General features: G+C 40.8%; 1 protein-coding gene across 1 annotated transcript in view; it reads left to right on the forward strand.

Annotated features, from left to right (window-relative positions):
* Positions 1 to 13,488, forward strand: part of MYO9A (myosin IXA) — a 175,744-nt gene that overhangs the window by 40,716 nt on the left and 121,540 nt on the right. The window contains exons 3-6 of the mRNA XM_067305346.1: positions 1,209 to 1,271; positions 4,498 to 4,597; positions 7,089 to 7,145; positions 11,728 to 11,825. Of these exons, the coding sequence (XP_067161447.1) occupies positions 1,209 to 1,271; positions 4,498 to 4,597; positions 7,089 to 7,145; positions 11,728 to 11,825 (318 nt within the window). The remainder of the gene's footprint in view (positions 1 to 1,208; positions 1,272 to 4,497; positions 4,598 to 7,088; positions 7,146 to 11,727; positions 11,826 to 13,488) is intronic.

The following is a 13,488-nucleotide window of genomic DNA, read 5'->3' on the forward strand; positions in this document are numbered from 1 at the left end:
CTAAATTATTGTATGAATCTTACTTTTTTTTGGGTCTCTTATGAGAACAGAAATCATAGGGGAAAGGATTAAATGTCAAGAGCAGTGGACTTGATCCAGGTGGACTTGATCCAGGCTGAACTGCTCTCTGAGTGGGATTGGGACATTCTAATACCCTTTTCCCTACCCTGATCATTTACCAAGTCTACACTGAATTTTATTTCTTGACTTAAAAAATAAAAATTTGTAAAACATGAACGTCCAAGTGACTTTTATGAGAGAAGGGAAGAATTCCTGAGAACGCAAGCAATGAATAGGTCTGGTTCCCCAACTGGAGATCATAGTGAAGAAGTGAGCGTAGGGGCATCTCATTGTCCTGCCGTATCCAAAGTTAATTGGATTTTCTGACTTGTACACGCTACTTAATACAGCTGTTGAAAACACATGGCTGCTAAAGTCATTGCCACATCGCTGTGCTTCTGTAGCTGCAAAAGCACGGCCTCTGCTCTTGTGTTTCAAGTTGCATCATCAAAGCTGACAACTACAACTCCAGGTTCCAAATCCCTATCATTACTGTTTAGCACTGTGTGTGTGTAGGGGGGAAACCTGTTGAATCTTGTTTTAGCTAGAAAAGCTTTGTATTAATATGTAAATTAAGCATGTTTATTATGAAGGCTATTAGGATAAAGTGTAAGCTCCAGTAAGTAACTTCTGCAATTTTTTTTTAACCATAGCCACAATTTAATAACCCAAGTTTTTACTGAAAAGCGGCTGTTCTGGCAGAGGGAATGATATTTTGAGTACTGATTCTATAGCTAAATCTTCTTTTGCAAACTTTTGTATCCAGCTGTATTTCTTGTTGAAGTAGGATCTGATTGTGCACAACCCTTGGTCTGCAAGCGATTTTATTTTGCTGGCTTTGGATTAAATAGGTATCCTAGATTCTTAGTTTCTGTCAAAATTTCCCCCTGCACTCCCTGCCCATAGGCTAACTCATCTGAGATCATGTTTTTCATATCCAAGTTAGTGTTGGCTTTGTATCAAACCAAAAAACCTCAAAAGCCAAACATAATATTGGGCTTGTTCTGCCTAGGAAGAAATTTATATAACTAAGTGAAACAAGGCTGAAACTTTTATTTTGTATACTAAAACTGAAAAGTCCCAGTAAAGCTGTGTTCATTTAAATTGAATATTTGGTCAATGAATAACATTTTTATTTTTTCTTCCAGAGCTTATGTTGAAAAGTATCTTCTGGAGAAATCCAGACTAGTCTATCAGGAACACAATGAACGGTAGGTGCCTATATTTTGCTTATATGTTTGGTTTTGATTTTTAAATGTCTTGATAGCATGGCAAAGATAGCTCCAAACTCTGTTTTAACTGCAAAAGGGGTTCAGGATTTTCACACTTCTAATGATGTAATGATAGTTGCTTCAAAGATAAATTATGTATATAAATTCTCTACTGCGCTGGCTTGGAGAGAAAAGTCAAAACTCAACAAAAGCTCTAGTAGTTTGGATTTGGAGTAGATGATATTAAGTTGTATCTTCTCACGTCCTGGCCCACTGAGCATGTGTTTAAACTAGCTCTGATCACACATGCTGTAATGACTAAGTGCAACAGTAAATACCTGTGCATCAAGGAGAAGACAGACCATACGCTCCTCCCGCCTGCCAAAAATGTTCTGAAATAACTGAGCAGGATTTGCATTTTTTAAACTGTGGCAGATGGAGGCACCAGCTTTGCTGCATTAGCCTGGTAAAATAGCACTGGTGCTAAAGGCAAGGGAACTGCGTGCAGCTCCCTTTTTCTGGCGGGTTTGCAAAGTTGCATCTCCCATTTCCTAAGCGAGTGCTCTGGTGTCCAGACTGCTTTTTGGTGAACAGCTCTGTGCCATATCTTGACATGGGGTTGTCAGGTAGCCCAGCGTGCAGCAGGATGCCTTGCACCAGGGAGAGTGCAGGTGAGCGGGGACGCGGTTCTGCGGGTTGGTACGCAGGGTGCTCAGCTGATGGACTGGGAAGCTCCGTGTCCTGAACCTCCTTGCTTTCAACATGAGCTGTGTGTTTCATCTGTGCGGCGGGGTGTGGGGGTGTGGGGGTGGATGAAAGAGTAGAAGTAATCCTTGTGATAGGAACTGGAATCAGAAGTCCATCTTGTTTTGATCGTCTCCAAGACCCAAGGATTTTGCTCTCCTCCGTGTGCAGGGAACATGAAGGGATCTCCACCCAGATTGATTTCTAGCTCTCTCTGGCTGGTGGCACAGATGTATTTGAAGCTGCCGGCTAAGCGGAGATCAGAACCCCTTTTTGCTTCTGAGCAAATCCTCTGATTTGCTTCCTATTAAAGCAAATACCATCCTTTCCCTTGGCTATGTTTTTAGAAGGGGGAAGCTCACGTGCATGTTGAGGAAGAAGGCAGTTTTGTTGGCATGCTCTGCCCAAAGCTATGAGATTGGGAGCAGCTGCCAGCTCTCTGGATCCACCACTTGGGTCTTGGAGTCAGGCAGAAGCAGGTGACTGCTAAGGCCACCCTGGCCCTGGGCAGCTGCAGGAGCAGAACTTCAGATGCTGTTTGAACTGCAGAGCTGGTTTAGGTGGCCACTGAACTGCAGGCTTTTTGGTGTATGATTTTGGAGCTGGGCACTGAAGTCCACCTGATCTCAGTTCTCATTTCCTAAGTCTTTTTCTGGCCGTAGAAGCCTCTCTTTGCTATGTGGCTGCCTGTTTTGGGAGCAGCGTACGACTCAGGGGGGAAAATCAAGTTCTTCATTTTATTGACAGTCCTTGACTTATATTTTCCATTGTCTTTATGATTACTGTCATATGGATTATTATATACCATTTGTTTTCTTGTGAACTTGTGAACTATTTAATATCTAATTTTGGGAGGAAGATGGTATTTTAATTCTGTTTTAATTCTATTTTCTTAGCACACTGAAACCATCAGAAGGTCATCTAGAAAAATCTAGAGATAGACAACAAAGTTAGGCAAATTGCTCTTTCCTAACTGCAACTTATTTTTCTGTTAGGTACTCCTTTCTCGGTAATTATTACTCTGATTTTAAACAAATTTGCTGCTTCTAATGCAAAAGATAGTGAACTTTCTGTCTTCTGATGTCTCTCAGCTCTTGGCACCTCTGCCTGTGCTCCCCTTGGAGGTAGTTGTTCTTGCGGAGGTCTATGTTAAATCTTGTGTATGGGTGGGAGATTCTTGTCACTCAGCTGAATGTCGTAACTCATCCTTCACCAACCAAAGGATCTGGTGCGTGAAGTCTCCCCAAATGCTGATGGATTGATCCCAAAGTTAAATGGTGTACAGCCTCAAATTTGACAAATGTACTTTGGAGCGTTGTAAGATAACTAAATATGTTTTCACTTGGAAAATGTCTGACATAAAAGCAATGTTTTAATTTTAGAAATACTGTTGTACTGTTAGCACTAAGGGCTTTATAGCCACTTTGAAGCAAAACAGATGCGTGTCATTTGGTGTGTTTTTAATATTAGTAATATTCAAGTATTTTGAATATTTTAGTAGCCATAAAAACAGATTTTCCGTTCTGACATACAATACTGTGACTGCGAAATTATTGGCTTCTTTGTGGCAATAAAGGTTTTTTTAAAAAAGAAGTAATTTCTGCATTTTAAGGAAGTATGTTGTTTTGATTCTAACAAATATACAGTCATTGCACACGCTTCTGGAGGAAAACACACCTATGTTATCTAGGAATCCTTGAAGTATATTGTTGGGTGGTGGATGTCCTTGCATGGAACAGAGGACCTAATTCTCCATTACCCTGGTCTGATCTTTTGCAGCAGTGCAAACTGGATGTGAGCTGCTCTCTAAACTACTGCCTGCGTTAAATGTTCCAATCTTTGCAACACGGTTTGGACTTTGTACCCACTAAGGCCTTTGTAAATCGGGTTCAGGGCTTTTTCATCCATTTCTGCCTCAGGCCAGGTTAGCAGCCCAGATGAAACGAGGACAGAGGTTGAGCTCTTCTGGGACTCGGAGGGCTCTAGTGGCACAGGGCTTCAGTGACTGCTAGTTGTCACAGCAGCAGGGTGTCTTTCAAGGGACCATGGCTGGATTGTATCATCATATAAACTGTGTTTATGGGAAGTCCACCCACAGAAAAGTGGCATGGACTTCAGATTGCTCCCGGTTTGCTGAAAACTGGGTGGTCGCGTGGTGTATTCGGTTTCAGCAGGTCTCTTAGATGTCCAGGAAACAGATGCATCTCATTCAAGACACATTTGACCATTTCCTCTGTGTCCTTTCCAAATTCATGAATTTTTTAGGGTTTTATCTTCTTGCTGTCCTGTCCACTAAATTGCTGACTTCTATCAAAGTCACACTGCTAACATAAAAAAGTGTCATCTTCCCCTTGCATGCTCAAGTTGTACACGCAAGCCTGAGTTGACAAGTTGGGAAATCAGCTTACGGTGTTTACCTGTGCTTCTCTGCTTAAGGCTGATACTTGCTTTCAAGTTTAACGTCGTTTTTATTTGTTACCAGGAACTACCATGTATTTTATTACCTCCTGGCAGGAGCGAGCGAGGAAGAAAGATCAGCTTTTCATCTTAAGCAGCCTGAGGAGTACCATTACCTCAACCAGGTGGGACTACTGTACGGGCGGCTTTGCAACAGGCGCTCAGCTCTGTTGACCTGCTGCCTTTGCTATTGCCACTACTTAATGCCAATAAAGAAACTGTGTCAGAGGGAGAAGCAGTAATATTTTACCTGTTCTCTGTATGAATGTCGTTTAGGTGTTCACATCTGTCTTCTGAGTAGAAGAAAAGACAAAAACGTGTCCATTTGTTACCAGTTGGTCCTTAGGGTATAATATCTTGCATGAGGGTAGTCCTAATTCTGTAGCTCTGTGGCTGTCTGTTAGCGTGATCCTTGGAATTTAACAATATAATAAGTTTAATATAAGCAAAAAAAGCCCCATAGAAACCGTAGAAAATGTGTGAATTAAAAATGAGTGAGCTGCTACCATTGGACAACTAAATTCATGCTTCAGAAAATCTAATTTGCTTTAGGTATTTAAGATGCTGTTATCAATTGATGCTGCTTTTGGCTCAAAAAAAAATGGAGTAGGAATATGTGGAACTGTAGTTACCTTGTACAATGATTTTTAAAAAGTGTCATTGCAATTTTCTTGGAATGGAAACTTGAGTAGCAGTAAAAAGCAAGTTGACCTAGAAGTGAGAGAGAAGCTTATATGCACAGTACAATACAAATAGCCTTTAGTCTTTCTAGAAATACAGTTTAACTCTGTAAAATGTTTCAATTACTCAGGGCTTTTTTAAGGTCTTTAAAGTGGGCTATCAAAGTCAAAATATACTGTAATATTAATGACTACCACCCACACTTAGCAGGCTCAGGAAACTCGCACAAATGAGTAACATATTAAGAGTTTCAGGCTTTTGCTGTGTCTCTGTGCTTGGGCCTTCTGCATCCGTATGCGCTGCAGAGGTTGGAGAACATGGTGTGTTCTTTACGACCATCTGTGCTGCAGTTTTGAAGTCGGAAAGTGCCAAGATAATTTGGATTGAATGTTTTGGCAGTTTTGCAGATTTTGTTGGGCAATCCGGTAGTTTTATGTTACTCTAAAACATTGCTTTTAATTAATTCTTCTTCTTCTTCTTTTTTTTTTTTTTTTAATAGTAGCAGTTAAAATTTGAAGGTCCATAATGCTTTAAGCAATATAGTAAATCCAATGGCATATAATGTGTTGATCTGATAGGAATGAGATATTTTAGGTTGAAACGTGTTTTAATCTACGTTATGATCCTGTGGACAAGTAGACTGCAGAAAGATGCTAAGCTACGTCCAATGGATCATGAAAGTAGGCTCTGGACTTAAGTAAATGCAATATATGCAGCATAGTTTTGTTTTGGATATTTAGGTTTTTGATCATAATCATTTTATTACACTTATTGTTAGTATTTGAGAGACAAGTTTGCATTGAGAATTATGTGAAAATAGCTCCTTTAAATATGTTCAGTGCACCGGTTCATATTAAGGCTTTCTAACAATGCAATAACATCTTTCCCATGTCCTTTAGTCAAAGGGGAAAAAGCAAAATAAGGAGAAAACAGAAAAAAGAGGAAGCTTAATAGGGATGTAAACTCTGGAAATATAAAAGGGCAATGTAATAACATGAGCCGTGAGCATTCACAGTAACTTCTTAAATGTGTCAGGGAGAAATCCCTACCTATTAAAAAGGAAAAAGAGCCAACTGGAGATGAACGTAAAAGTTTACTGTAAAAGTTTAAAAATTAAAATTATAAAGCTATAAAGCATTGAAACAGATTCCTTTAACTCAAGGACTGACTTAGTCCTTGAGGCAAGAATTATTTTCTTTTTCCCAGGTTCCTCAGTTCACGTTGTGTTATGCAATATAAAATTGTATTTTGCATTGCAGATGAGAAATAATCTATTCAGATATTTCAACATAAAATGTTCTGTCATTTTGTTGATGTAAATATAGAAAGCAAGGTGGAAAAAATATTTTCACTTTTTTATGAACAACTTTGCTTATAATATCTCCTGGGTTTGGATGACTTCTGCCTGTCAGATAAGACTGATAGCAGTCCTACCCTGCAACTTGCTGAACATATTCTGTGCTGCTTATTCGTATTAATCCATACGGAAATTAGTAATTTGCAGGACTGGGTCCTTATTTAGTTTAATTTCAGCTCGGTGCTGGAATCTGAAGCTCTGGTGCCGAATCTTTCTCCCTCTCGGGACTGCTCACCGGTTCCTGAAAGCAGACATGTCCTGCACTGTTGGGATCTTTTTTTTTTTTTTAAACTGCATCACTGTCTGATTGGAAAAAATAAAACTTCCCCCAAAGCTTCCCAGTGTTGCTTGTTAATTTGTCACGGGATGACGGTTTTGCAGCACGGGAACCCGTCTGCAGCAGAGCTTGAGAGCAGGAACGCAAACCCGCTCTTCCGCTTGCCTCTAGGTAAACCCAGCTTTTTCAACTGCGGAAGTTTAATGCTCTTAAAAAAAAACCTATTAGGCTTGCAGCATGAGAAATCATGGTCCGAACGTTCGGTGGGAATGCTGCCTAACTCGGTCTGCCTTGCTTTCAGCTGACGAGGAGACCCCGCAGGCAGAGCTGGGAGGACTATTGCTGCGACGCGGAGCCGGTCAGTACAACACGCGCCCTTCCGCCTCGCTGGCGCCGGGCTGCTGCTTTGCTTGCTCGCTGCGCCCAGACCCGAGGAGGAGGCCAAACTCAGCTTAATTTTAACCTGTCGATAACCCTCTCCGCCCTGCGGCGATGTTGCTCGTGTTTTAGCTCGGGACAATATCGATATTCTTTCCATTGCCCTTTTTTTTTGGTTGCTTGCTTCTGGAAAGCCTCTTTTTTGGGTTAGCTTGGGCATCTAGTCTGAGCGAATAGCTGTGACTTTTTGATATAATGCACATTGGTTGTTTTTTCTTATAAATCGTGTTGCGGAATATTTGTGAGATGGCAATATTGTGAAAATTGAAATTGCTTTCTGATAAAAGAGCAGCTCAGTCTCCAGGAGCGCTGAGAGCTGGCTCGTTTTAACGGCAGTTCTCGCGGTGGCTGCAGCAGTGTATCTGCCTGCCAGCTTCTAGGAAAAAGAAAAAAGAATAAAAATAAAAAGATAAAACCAAACGCAGCCCCCCGGCCTCCCCATCTGTGAGAAAATCGGATCCTGATATTACTGGAAACGCAACCAAGTCTTTGTTTGGAAATAGTTACCGTCCAGCTCAACCCCTGAGCCCTTTCCAAATCGATCTAACCAGAAAAGGGCACGGGGAGCTTCTCCCCCTTCCCCGGCTCCTCCGCCGCGCCGAAGCCCGGGACGGCGGCCTTGGCGGGCGCCCTGCCTCGGCTTTGCATGGCCTGCAGACATGTCCGTGCCGTGGTCCCCGTCGCTTTTGCCTTGCACCGGGAAGCATGCTTTAAATCGACTGCATGTTGCTGCTGCTGCTGTCGCCGCTTGCTTAACGGTTCCCAAATAGGTATCCGACAGAACACGTGGGCAATCTGAGCAGGGCTGTATTTCACCGCGGCTGAACGCGCAGGTTGAGCAGCGAGATTGCAGCTGCAGAGCCTCCTTCCGCGGGAGGGGAAGGGAGCCGAACTCCCTAAAGCTTAAAGAAAATTCGAATATTGGCATCCTTAGGAGGCCCTGCGAGAGAGGGAGGGCAAAGTGGCTGTTCCACCGTATGCCTCGGTATGCTGTAGGCTTCAAAGATTTTAATTGCTTAAGGAATCGGTTCGAACAATTAATTGGAGCTATTGCAAGAAAAGCAAAGCCCAGCGTTGACATGTTCCCCTCGACCGGGGAAGGGCAAATAATACGGTGCCAGCTCAGCAGCGTGGGTGCCACGATTCAGTGGCCGTATTTTGCATAGCAAACCTGTGTGCGATTTGTCTCTTCATATCCTCAGGTACTTTAGGTTGCTCTGTATTGTTTTCTGTGGTTTTCATGGTAAATCACCTCTTTTCTTCAGTGATGATGCACCTTTAAACATACTCTGGGCTTTTCCCTGTCACCATGCTAGGACTACAGGGATTAATGCCAAAGCAGGAGACCTTTAACTGCTTTAGAAATCCCGTTTATAAAGAACCCCCTATTATATCTTCTTTAAACTTTTCATGGAAATACATGGTTGCTTCAATTTAATGACAGTAAGCAAGGGACTTACTTTTGCTTGGAAGAAGCCAGGGAACTAATTGCCCCAGCAGCATATTGATGACTAGTTTAGCATGCAGGCAAAGGCCTTTTAACACTTGTCTGCCATAATATCAAGGAAACTCTTGAAAAATTATCCATTAGGAAAAAACGCATAGTACAAAGGTGAAATACTGCATGTAGCATCTGCTTTTAAAGAGATGGTTTGCAAAAAGCCTTTCCATACGGATGAACGAGTTCTGCAATTATTATGTAAACTGTTAATTAAAGTGCCTTTGGCTTGGGTCATATAACTTCTGAGCCAGCTCTAGTATGTCACTGTTGACTTGTGACTTCAGTTTGGAAGAACGATGCCACCTAAAGAAATGGTTTCCCGGAAAGTAGATTGTCAGCAAAACCGGTGCTTGGTATCTTAAAAGCTTTTTGCAAGTCTTATTTGCAGATATGTTTGCGTCATGCAGATTCCAAGTACCACCTTGAGGGATGTGAAAACCTCTCCAAATTATCCTCAGCATTTTTGTGTTGGCCAAGGAAGCCCGTTGTCCACCGCAGCCTCTTGAGGTAGCAGCTGCAAGGATTCGAAGAGAGTCTTGCAATTTATTACCTATGATCTAGCAGTCTTTGTTCAGTGTCAGCTTGGGCCAAAACAGAGTGAGAAGTGAAAACTCTTTATCCTAATCTTTTATGGTATAGATAGTCCATTGGTGATCCCTGCTGGTCTTGCTGGACTAGAGTGTAGTTACCTGTGCTGCGCTCCTTTGAGTAAGTTATATGCATAGTTAGCTTATGCACCTGTGCTCAGTTAAAACGGGTAAATTGCAATAGTGAAAAATTCACTCTTTTGAGTATTTTCTAAGCAGATGCAAGCCCGTTATGTTCTAATTAAATTTTAGACCTGATATGCATTGATATTGCGCATGGTTTTAAAAATCGTGCAAGATATTCCTACTGTTGGCCACCTTTTCTAAATTCTCTTTGTCAGTGCAATATAAAATTGTCGTGCCTGAAGACCACTGATAACAGTTTTAGACTTTATTTTTCAGTTGAACTAGGTCTATGACAGTGCACTGGACTTCTCTAGCTCTTAGGGATGGGGCAATTGTGTATGAGGAGGTAACTTTTTTGAAATACATACTTTAAATAACAATTGTGCCCCATAATCAGTAACTATCGCTGTAATGAGACTAACTGGTGGGATGAAAAACAAGAATACCAGGGATGTAGTTGCAAGGCTTTAATTGCATACGGGTGCAGCGAGCCACAAAGCTGGTACTATAAAATAACTTTATAAGTGAGCGTGAGTGTCTGTTTTCGTGTAACAGTCAATATCCTGTGATTACTTGGTATCCGTTTAATGAGGTTCGCTGTAGGGCTCATTTAGCTCTGTTTGGTGCAGATTTTCAGAACCATTTGTGCAAAAGTTTGTGCACGCTTGCTCACGTGGCGCATATGTTTTACAGACAAAGGCGCCAAACTGTCGATCCGGCTACTTAATTCATTGTCGCTGTAACTGTAGATAATTTTTTTTAAATTATGTGCCTAGATTAATTTGTAAAAAGTCTCAGTTCAAGTGGCAGTACGCTATTCTGAGGTTTAACATAGCATATATTGGGTCTTACACAATAACCCAATTTTGATTTGGAGACTGGGGGTTTTCTTAGGTAGCAACGTAAAGAAAGGATTAAATATAGGCTATGAAGAGGGATAGAGTAATAGATCACACATGGGCCTAAGGTGAGCCAAATTACACAAAAAGTACTTGGCATTATTAATTTATGTACTCATTAAGAAGAATTAATTTAAATATGCTTCCTAAATATTGAAGCAGGATGATTTTATTTGGGCCCAGAATGTAACCTGAATTCCACTGTTTTCTCTGAAAGTATCGGTGACTGCCATCGGTTTGGGGAGGATTCAGAAAAATAAAGCCTTCAGCCTCGAAACATTGGCCTCCCTGAGATATGAAATTTAGTGGGTTTCAAATTCCCTCATTGCTGCCGTTTTGAAAAAATGGGTGGGTTTTTGGAATCAAGTTAAATATATAAAACTTTTGCTTTCCTGTGCAGCATTTCATTTCACTGATACTTTACATGAAATCACATTTTATTTTTGAAATACTTTAAAAGTGAATTCTTCCTATTTAGCTGTAGGAAGTCCTAATGAACCAGGACAATTAATCTGGAATAAACTGCCTGTAAATGTATAACATACTTCATATTGTTGCTAATTCACATCCTTTTTGGATGCTAATTCTCCCACACTGACACTCTTCCAGTGCTGTTTGTAGTATTGGTGTGACTTACCTCTTTCTTTAGAGGCTAAAACATAGAGTTGAGATAAAGACTTACCTGCACGAGAAAGCAGCCAAACAAGTTGTTGTGGCAAAGCTATTCCAAAGTAGCCCCTGCTACGGTCCAGGTTATTCTAAAATAGGTGTGACAGTGTGATGTGTGGTTTAGGTGCAGAGTCCTTTGAAAGAAAGCAGATTTGAAGGACAGCTTGCTACGCAAGACAAAAACACAATGTGGAGTGAAAACGTCCGCATGGGAAGTTAGTGCCGCATAGTTATAGCATTTACATTTGCTCTCCAGCCAGCTTTCCAATAAAGTCATATAAGCAAATTCTTCCTGACCGCTTGATTAAAATTTTTTTTAAATTTTTTTCATTGTGTGTTCTTTGCAATATTTAAGAAGAGAAATTCTGCGTTGCCACTTGAGCTAATCCTGGCCTTTTGTTGCATTGCATACGTGGTACTTGCTATATCCGCTGTGGCACTGTGGAACAGGCATTCAAAGCAACACTGGAGGAGCGAACAAAGCGTTCGAAGCGTACGTGTGGGGGGAGGAAGCGTCGGAAGGGCTGGGTATTCTTCCCCATAATGTTTATGGGGCCTCCCGTATATCTCATTTCCCAGCGCCAGATTGGAAATGTTCTAGTCGCTGATAAAAGGCATGGAAATTACTAAATGATATTTATGGAGTGCTGAATTGGCCATCTGGACCTGTTCTGATCTTAATTTCTTTAAATGCTTCATCTTTCTCTTTGAACCCAACAGGACTGTTTCTCCGTTGAAGGGGAGGACTTGAAGCATGACTTTGAGCGCTTACAACTAGCCATGGAGATGGTGGGGTTTCTTCCCAAGACTCGCAGACAGTGAGTTTCTTTTCCGCATTAATAGTATCCATAATAAATGAGATAATGCACATGACTTATGCTAACTTGACTCTACTGGGCTCTATATAATGTATCAGAATGCTGATGGGAGGAGGAGTAAAACAGTTGCACCTTCACACAATAGAGGAGTAAACAATATTTAAAGGTATAAGCAAAATACGCCCATTGTCAGTGTAGATAACAATTCTGGTTATGCAAGTTGAGGGGCTGCAGGAGGTTGGCACCTCGAAGTATTTTTGAACTATTTGTGAATATATGTGCCTTACTCCGCGTATCATGAATCCAGATACTGGTGTAATCAGAAACCCTAGTTGTAACCTTTTATTTGCTAGTTGTGTCTAATCCTTTGCGGGGACCTGCCAGTTTTGTAGAAGGGTGTTGCCACCAGGCCTTCATCCACCAAGTTAGTGGAAGTGCTGGTTGAAAACCCAGGCTGTTGGATTGCAATACTGTCTTCCACGGGCTGCAAAGAATTACATGCTTTGCATGAGGATCCTCTTCAACTGAAACCATAAAATAATTCTTGTAGTGTTAATTGTTGGTGTACTTCATTGGTTGACAGTCTTGAGAAGGTTTGAACCAATTTGACCAAGTAGTTAATGCGTAGCAAAAAAATATATAATAAAAAAATGACCTTAAAGTGAATATTGTTTTTGACATTACCAGTGTCACTGAAATGCAAATCAGTAACTGGAACACCACAAGAAAATATTGCACTTTTGCAATGAGTAAAACAGCTTGAACCATAATTTAATGAACACATTTTCCTTTCTGTTTGAAATATGTGGCAACAGGGAATTACTGCTTTGTGCTAATGGCACTTGAAACCCTATTCATCACCTAGGGTAAATGAAGTTTAAGATGCTAACATTTTTTGCAGCTGAGTGGATTACCTCCTTTTGTTTTAAGCATCATTTTTCTTTCTTTTTCATGTGTATGAGCAAGGTGCCTGAGCCATCAGTTAGAAGCCCTTGACTGTGGGACATAATGTCCCACCTTCTACTCCAGTATAAAATTGTTTCACCCATCTGAAAATCTTCTTCATCCTTTATCCTAAGCATAATAAATTCATTATGAATTTAATAACTTCTTTTTCTGTCTACTTTGCACATGCATGCACAAACCCAAATATGCATGCTGTTAGTGCGAATATGTTATATGACTTCTTGGTTCCCCATCTTTCATGTCTATCCACTTTGTATAAAGCCTATTTTATATATAAGGCCTGTTTTAAAGCCTGCTTACTGTGCAAAATTGCTGTACAGTAAGCTAGTTTAATCGATGGGCTAAACCCATCGCAAAATGTCTGTAGAGAATAGAGTAGGACGTCACTGTAACGTCACATTTTGGTTTACTGTGCAATAACTTACTTGGTGGACAAGTTCTTGCACGTGTCCTGCTGTGTCTTGTCAAAAACGCACTTGCCTTTCTTAAGAAAAAATAGCGGGTTCTTCACTATGAGAGTGAATTTATTCTACTTAGCATTGTACACCTGTAAGAAGAAAAAGTTAGCATCTTCAACTGAGTATAAAAAACATGGACACTTTAAGTATTATTTTACTTTATGAAGTGATTATTTATAGCAAAGTGTGGGGCTTCACGTTTGGAAAAATGTTTATAATTACAGCAACGTAGTTCACGG

Source organism: Apteryx mantelli, chromosome 15 (assembly GCF_036417845.1).
Source record: "Apteryx mantelli isolate bAptMan1 chromosome 15, bAptMan1.hap1, whole genome shotgun sequence".
NCBI lineage: Eukaryota > Metazoa > Chordata > Aves > Apterygiformes > Apterygidae > Apteryx > Apteryx mantelli.